The sequence below is a fragment of the Astyanax mexicanus genome, chromosome 4, assembly GCF_023375975.1.
Source record: "Astyanax mexicanus isolate ESR-SI-001 chromosome 4, AstMex3_surface, whole genome shotgun sequence".
Lineage (NCBI taxonomy): Eukaryota > Metazoa > Chordata > Actinopteri > Characiformes > Acestrorhamphidae > Astyanax > Astyanax mexicanus.
In genome coordinates this window covers 37,182,875-37,191,154 of record NC_064411.1, presented here as the reverse complement: position 1 = coordinate 37,191,154, position 8,280 = coordinate 37,182,875, and the positions used below count along the sequence as shown (strand labels likewise).

Here is an 8,280-nt window from a genome sequence, read left to right as displayed (position 1 = left end):
TATTACATTAATATAAAAGTTAAATGTATTTAAATGCTCTGTAATTATAATTAGGAAAATATAAATAAAAGTAAATTATAGGATACAGTGTTAAATAACACATTTAAATGTCAAATAAAAAAAAGAAAAATTGTAACATGCTAAAATTTGTACTACAGTATATGAAAATATATATTTTTATACCCAAAAAAGTATACTAGAAGTGTGCTACTTAAAGAAAAAAGGAACAAGAGGCATATTTGTATATAAATATATTTAACATCAGTTCTTAGTACATTTCTAATTTACCTGGTGTATAATAATGATACAGTTGTAATACTCATTAAACGTATTATAATTTTACTTTAAGCATATTTAAAATATGGGTTTACATACATGAAGTAGTATGTTTAAATGTTAATTAAGTATTTTTAAAATAGTTCCATTTTAGTACAGTTAAGTTCACTTAGCACAATTTAAGTTAGACTTTTGTACTATTTTTATACAATTAATTTTGTTTATTATAATAAGTACAAAAAAACTTTAGTGCACTATAGCATAATAATGCTTAGTATACTTTAATCTACTTTTTTCACTAGGGTAGTGTGTGTTTATGTATTTGTGTGTTTGTGTGTGTGTATAGAGTGTGTGTGTGTGTATTGCTGCTGTTTGATTGTGACATCACGGAATTCTTGATGATGTCACTAACATTCTGTTATATGAGCAGCTGCTGTAGAATTTTCTCACAGTAGCGACTCAGCAACGCACCAGAGCAGATCTCAGTGACTTCTTACAGGTATTCTACTGGATTCACCTTCTTTTAGCACACATTTCATTTGAATATTGAGCCATTAACAATTAACATTAACCACATTAACAATTAAGTAGGTATTTTCTCAAATAAAACTCTTATATTTTATTATATAACCAGAAATGAGCTACAATTTAAATAAATATGCTGAACTCTATCATTAAAATGTAAAAACATAACTGATATGTTTCATTATTTTAAAGTGCTCATATCTCATTTGAAGTAAATGTACTGTTTTTTACAGCGATGGAGGACCATTACTCAGCCGAACGTCTTCGTTTGACCTGGAGTCAAGTACTACCTGTTGGAGCCGGACTCTGGAACGTGGGCAACACCTGCTTTATGAACTCTGTTCTCCAGTGTCTTTCATACACTGCTCCACTGGCGAACTACATGCTCTCTGGAGAGCATCTCAGAACATGTATGTAGTCATGCATTATTTTCTTACTGTAGAACTTCTTAGTTCAGGTCTTTTTAGGCTTATTTTTACGAATGATGCTTTGTTTTCTCTCAAAGGTTCCAGATATTCGTTTTGCATGTCATGCACATTGCAGAACCACATCACCCACACGATTATGAACTCGGGCACAGCCATTGTTCCCGCAAGCGTGGTGACTCAACTTAACCGTGAGTATAACCCGTATTCCCCTGATGAATCTGATTATTACAAACTCTATTCTCATTAACATTTACGATTTACTAATCAAGCTCTGTCTGGTTTTCTCTTAGTGATCGGAGAGCAGTTCTGTTTCGGACAACAAGAAGACGCGCACGAGTTCCTGAGGTACACAGTGCTCGCTCTACAGCAGTCCTACCCTGATGGAAAAATGTAAGTCTACATAAACCATAATACACATCAATTTAATCAGATTGATTATTTTGTCTGCATCATCTGTATATCAATTATCTTGTTTAAAAATGCTGTTTTTTTGTTTGCCTGTTTTTAGGCTAGGCAGGGAAACCAACCTCATTAATCAGATCTTTGAAGGTTGTATGAGGTCTAGAGGTGAGTTTGTGGATCATGCTACTGCTGTTATAATGCTGTGTATATCCAAACTTTAATATTATTTATGTCACATCCATAATGCTATAGATTTGATCAAGAATGGTGATCATTTATTCTTATTTCACAGTCAAGTGTCTAAACTGCAAGTCAGATTCAGATACGTTTGAGCCATACATGGATGTTGCACTGGACATCACGGTAACGTATATAAAGCGCATACAAAAACACTTTATTGCCTTATAAAGATTAGATAACACTAACATGCCAGCACCAAGGGCTTTAAGTGATTTGTTAAGTTACAGCAAATGTATTAATTACATGGTGTTTATCATTTACATAAGGCTTATCAATTCCTTCATATCCAGAGCCGGAGCCTGTGCATAATCTGTTGTTTTTCATGTGTTTTAACTTAAAGGGAGCCAAGGATCTTAATGAATCGCTACAGCGATTTGTTAAGCCTGAGCAACTTAGTGATGGTTACAAGTGCACCAGGTAAGTGTAACTAACTGCCCTTATGTACCCCAACACTACTAGATGAACATATTTTGAGCCATCTGCTGTTGGATAAAAAAAAGCATGTGCTTTTAATAAGGCTTCTGAATTTATTTTGAATTCTGTTTAACTTATAGGTGTATGGTAACGAGCCCCGCCTCCAAAACATTGACCATACACCGCAGCTCAAACGTGCTCACCATCTGTCTGAAGAGATTCGATTTCAACGGACAAAAGATTTCTACGGTATGAGTATACAAAACAACAAGTGTTTGTTTGAAGTATTGATTTATCAGAAACAAATCAAGTAGCTAAAATCAGTTATCAGTAGCTTACACAAGTTTACTGTAAAGTAAATCTGTAAATGTAATATTGGTGCTGTTTGACTTTTGTCATTTTGTTATTGCAGTTTTGTTTAATATTTTTATGTAGCTTTTAATTTTATCTGATGTTTATTAAAAAGTCTGCAGAGATGCTTATGTAGAGCAATCCTGAGGAGCTAATGTAAAGTCTTGTCTTTTTATGCACAGCTTGTGAAATATCCCAAACACCTTGACATGCGTCCGTTCATGTCCGAGTCTGAGGGAGAGTCACAAGTGTACAAGCTGTATGCTGTGCTTGTGCACGCTGGTTACAACCGCCACTTCGGACACTACTACTGCTATGTGAAGGTAAGACATACTGCACATATTACTCAATTTATCTGTATATTATGTATTCTTATTTTGCTAAAGAATAGAATAATGATTTGAATAACATAAACGTGTGCGTTCATTTTTGTTTTTCAGGCTAGTGATCGCAAGTGGTATAAAATGGATGATAAACAGGTGTCCGTCGCCAATGAAACATCAGTGCTCAATCAGCAAGCATACATGCTGTTCTACGTCAGGTAAGACTCTTTGACAATTTAGTAAAATAAGTATTTAAAAGGTAAAGAACCATACTGGTATATCTGCTTCAGTTATAATGAATTTATTCTGATGATAAACACAAAATATTTAATTCTGCAGAACTTCACAAAAGCCCATGGCAGAGGGGAGGAGCCAAGGGTACAGCGGGTCTACTTACAGAAAGTGCAGCGAAACCTGTGACACCAAACAGCAGAGCACAGGAAAACGAAAGCGCTGCCAAAGCCCTGACAGAGAGGAGTCTCAACCCGCTGCTAAACGGGCACTCGTAGAAATACCTGCAACTGATCAACCATTACTAAAAATAAGGTACATTTTTAATAAAAAATTAATTTGAGAATATAAAACAGTAATTAAATAAACAGCCCATCTAAAGAAAAGCTAGATTTGAATAAGGCTAAAAAATAAGAGGGGAAGTTTGTGAGGGGCACTGGGTGATGTATGGGTTTAGGGGCAGGGCAGGAGGGAAAGCTCATTGGCTGAGCTGCAGCAGTGAGACAGTACATCTGAGAGCAGTAAGACCCAGATGAGATTAGATTTGAAAGGTATTTTCCCTATTAATTAGAGTATTTAGAGTTTTTGTGGGGAATAGAGGAAAAAATAAGTGTTTAAAAGTAAAGAAACTGTACTGCCCCTGTTATAATACTTTAATTATGATAATAGGCACAACACTGTAGCTAGTAGTCTCCTTAACCACATTTGATTTCCATCCTGCAGGACATCAGAAAATCTCAAGGCAAAGAAAAAGAGCCAAGGGTGCAGCGGGTCTACCAGTGAGAAGTGCAGCAAAACTCGTGACACCAAACAGGAAAGCACAGGAAAACGAAAGCGCTGCCTAAGCCCTGAAAGAGTGGAGTCTCAACCCGCTGCTAAACGGCCACTCATAGAAACTTATAGAACCTGTGACCCCAAACAGCAGATCACAGGACAACGAAAGCGCTGCCCAAGCCCTGAAAGAGTGGAGTCTCAACCTGCTGCTAAACGGGCACAAATACCAACACCTGCAATTGATGAACAGTTACTACAGGAGAGAAAGAAACTACAAATAAGGTCAATTTTTATTAAAGTTAATTAGAGAATATTATGATAAACAGCCCATCTAAAGAAAAGCTATGCTAATGTTAAAGGGGCACTAAACCCCCTTGTTTTTGCTGACTTTACATTCAGCTCAAACTTAAAAAAGGCTAAAAAATAAGAGGGGAAGTTTGTGAGGGGCACTGGGTGATGTATGGGTTTAGGGGCAGGGCAGGAGGGAAAGCTGATTGGCTGAGCTGCAGCAGTAAGACCCAGATGGTTGGATGTCAGCAAAGGGGCGTTATTATGACTGCATTAAACCAGTGCAGATATCTTATGTTATGTTATGCACATCCTTTCATGTATTACTGCTTAACGAGATTTAAAAGGTATTATTTATTTTTTTATTTTTTTATTTATTAGAGTATTTAGTGTTTTTATGGAGAAGGGAGGGAAAAAGAAGTGTTTAAAAGTAAAGAAACTGTACTGCCCCTGTTATAATATCTTTATTATGATGATAGGCACAAAACTCTAGCTAGTAGTTTCCATAACCACATTTGATTTCCATCCTGCAGGACTTCAGAAAAACTGAAACCGGAAAAGAGGAGCCGTGAAGACAGCGATGCGTATGGCGAGTGCTCTGAAATCAGTAGCACCAAACAGCCGAGCATCATAGAAAAACGCTGCCATAGCCTTGAGAAAGAGAAGTCTGCCCCCACTGCTAAACACACACACATAAAAAAACCTGCAGTTAAGAAACAATCATTGCTGACAGAAAATAAAAAAATAGATCTCAAAACTATTAAAAAAATGATCTTAAACAAATCACCTTATGAAACAGTACAAATAATGACCAAAATTAAACAAAGGCTAAAGAAATTGGGAAAAATGTGAGCTACTACAGCTACAAAAATTTGTACGGAACAAGATGATGTTAGCAATGTGAAATTCAAGTAAACAAACATGGCACTGTTGTGTCGAATTCAGCACCTCCGTCAGGAAAAGCACCCCCTCTGGTGAGCATGCGCTTTGTTGTTTTGTATGTAACCATGACTAAGATAACCACGACTTTTGACGTGTATTTCTAAGTAAGTTCATGCGGATTATCTCTGCTTTTATGAGAAGACAGAGCGAATGTGCTCCTGAGAGAAGGTGCTTTTCATGGCGGGGGTGATAAATTCGGCACAACAACGACAAGTCCACTGAGCAGTCAGCAATGACGTTAGCAACACCTTAGCAACCACCTGGAATATGTTAGCAATGTCCTAGCAACAGCTTAGCAACCACTTTAGAAATTATAGCAACTCTACTTCTCTATTTTTCATTTTTTTCTTTCTTTCTACTCTCTCTATATCGCACTCTTTCTTTCTCTCTTCTTTGCTATTTCTCGCTCTTTGTTTCTCTCTACTTTTCTCTACTTCTCTATTTCTCACTCTCTCTTTCTCTCTACTTCACTATCTCACTTTTTTTTCTCTCTACTGAGTTGTTGAGTTAAAATTCGGATTTACGCACTGCAGTGTGTGTGTTTAACAAGCGGGGGTGTGAAAAAAATAATAAAAACAATAAAAATAAAAATAATGGACTGATGCTATTATGTGTAGTCTGACCAGAGGAGGATGGGTCCCCCCTGATGAGCCTTGGTTCCTCCCAAGGTTTCTTCCTCCTCCAGCTCTGAGGGAGTTTTTCCTTGCCACTGTTGCTCACTGGGGGTTATATGTCCTTAATTTAATGTTTTGGTTGATATCTATAAAACTGCTTTCCAACATCAGTTGGAAAACTTCTAAATAAATATAAAGTTTTTTACTTGATTCATTCTCTTGTGGTGTTGTGTTGTGTAGTATTACTCAAGTGTGAACATGTTTAGAGATGGAATTACAACAAAAGCCTCTAATTTGCTTGGAATTAAAGTAACCTTTATCTCCTGGGAGGTATATGTTTATATTCTTGGTTTTGCAACCAACAATCATAATTTTGTGTTTCTCTAGATGCAGTAAGAAACTTGACCATCTATTTTGGGATTTCAGTCACATGATTGTTTGTTGTGCCCACCATATTCTTTTGGTGGTCTTTGGTCAATGGTGAAAGATGGCTAAAATGACCATTTTACTTTAGAAGAGAAACACAGATACACTCTAAAAATACAATATATGTACAAATGAGATTTATTATTTTTTTATAATGTAGGACAACAGTGTAAAAAAAAAAAAAAAAAAGCTTTAATTCAAGTGCCTTTATTTGGTGGGAAGAAAAATCACACAAAAATTAATCTTTTAAATCAGATCATGTGTGCCATAATTATTGGCACCCCTGGTGTTAGTATTTTGTACAACCTACTTTAGCCAAAAAGACAGCAGTTAATCTTTTCCTTCATAAGATGAGAGAATACAGAACAAGGGATCTTCCACCATTCCTCTTTACACAACCTCTCTAAATCCTCCAGAGTCATGGATGTGCTCTTGTGCACTCTCCTTTTTAGCTAGCTCACCTCAGAGCTTTTCTATTGGACTGAGGTCAGGGGACTGAGATGGTCATGAGAGGAGCTTAATTTTGTGCCTTGTGAACCATTTTTGAGTGGATTTGGCCACATGTCTAAGGTCATTATCTTGCTGAAAGACCCAGTGAAGACCCATCTTTAGCTTTTGGGCAGAGGCCACCAGATTCTGATTTAAAATGAGAAAACTGATTAAAATCTAGGGTTATTCCTCCAAATATTGATTTTTGAACTTTTTTAACTGATTTATGAAAACTTTATGAATATGAGCTTGTTTTCTTTGCATTATTTGAGTGAAAAGCTTTGAAAGCTTTGCATATTGGTTTTTATTTCAGCCATTTCTCATTTTCTGCAAATAAGTCTGTAGTTTATAGAATAAAACAACAACCTTCATTTTACTCAAACATATACCTATAAATAGCTAAATCAGAGAAACTGATTCAGAAACTGAAGTGGCTGTATATTATAGTATATACAGTACCAGTCAAAATACAGGACACACCTTCTCTTTCCATGTTTTCATTTTTCCCTACATGTAAATGAATACTGACATCATCCAGACTATAAAGGAACACATAAGGAATCATGTAGCAACTTAAAAGTGTTAAACAAACAAAACAAAAAAACTTAGGTGAGCTATCATGTGAGGTGCTGTTCACTTGTGGTTTTTGGGGCTGGTAACTTTGATGGTAACTTTTGCTCTTCCTTTTCTGGGGCTGGACCTGATGAGTGCCAGTTCCACCATAACATTTTTGATGGTTTTTGTAACTGCACCTGAGGATACTTGAAAGTTCTTGAAATGTTTTGTATTGACTAACCTTCATTTTTTGAAGTATATTTTTCTTTACTTAACTGAGTAGTTCTTGACATTATATGGATCAGAACATTACTTAAATAAGGCTGTTCACTGTATCTCACCAACTCTAACCAACACAACTTTACAACTGATGATCTTAAACACATTTAGATCCAAGAAATTCAAGTAGTAAACTATTGATAAGTTCAGCACAGCTGTTAACTGAAAGGTAACATTCCAGGAGACTCTTCCGCAGGAAGCTGACTAAGAAAATGGCAAAATATCTAAAGCAAGAGGTGCTACTTTGAATATTAAAAAAATAACAATACATATTGTGGTTTCACTATTTTGTTTATGAAGGAATTCCGAATGTTTTTAGTCATAGTTTGAATGATTTCATATTAATCTACAATGCAGAAAACGGTTATATAATGAAAAAACACTGAATTTAAGGTGTGTCCAAATGTTTGACTGGTACTGAATATATACAGGGGTTGGACAATGAAACTGAAACACCTGTCCTTTTAGTGTGGGAGGATTCATGGCTAAATTGGAGCAGCCTGGTGGCAAATCTTCATTAATTGCACATTGCACCAGTAAGAGCAGAGTGTGAAGGTTTAATTAGCAGGGTAAGAGCATAGTTTTGCTCAAAATATTGCAATGCACACAACATTATGGGGGACATACCAGAGTTCAAAAGAGGACAAATTGTTGGTGCACATCTTGCTGGCGCATCTGTGACCAAGACAGCAAGTTTTTGTGATGTATCAAGAGCCATGGTAT

At 36.1% G+C, this 8,280-nt stretch overlaps 1 protein-coding gene across 1 annotated transcript; it reads left to right on the top strand.

Moving 5' to 3' along the window:
- Positions 1 to 612: 612 nt before the first annotated feature.
- LOC111194559 (ubiquitin carboxyl-terminal hydrolase 17-like protein 13) lies at positions 613 to 6,018 on the top strand. Its single transcript, XM_022679142.2, has 13 exons — positions 613 to 775; positions 1,035 to 1,211; positions 1,307 to 1,417; positions 1,520 to 1,619; positions 1,738 to 1,796; positions 1,924 to 1,994; positions 2,212 to 2,288; positions 2,426 to 2,534; positions 2,819 to 2,959; positions 3,077 to 3,177; positions 3,299 to 3,505; positions 3,914 to 4,246; positions 4,786 to 6,018. The coding sequence occupies exons 2-13, from the start codon at positions 1,037 to 1,039 to the stop codon at positions 5,102 to 5,104; spliced, it is 1,803 nt and encodes a 600-aa protein (XP_022534863.2). The 5' UTR covers positions 613 to 775; positions 1,035 to 1,036; the 3' UTR covers positions 5,105 to 6,018.
- The last annotated feature ends 2,262 nt before the right edge of the window (positions 6,019 to 8,280 follow it).

Coding starts and splice junctions, on each gene's coding strand:
- LOC111194559 (XM_022679142.2), top strand. CDS start 1,037: ATGGAGGACCATTACTCAGCCGAACGTCTTCGTTTGACCTGGAGTCAA. Junction 2,535..2,818: donor ACGGACAAAAGATTTCTACG/GTATGAGTATAC, acceptor TTTTATGCACAG/CTTGTGAAATATCCCAAACA. Junction 4,247..4,785: donor AGAAAGAAACTACAAATAAG/GTCAATTTTTAT, acceptor TCCATCCTGCAG/GACTTCAGAAAAACTGAAAC.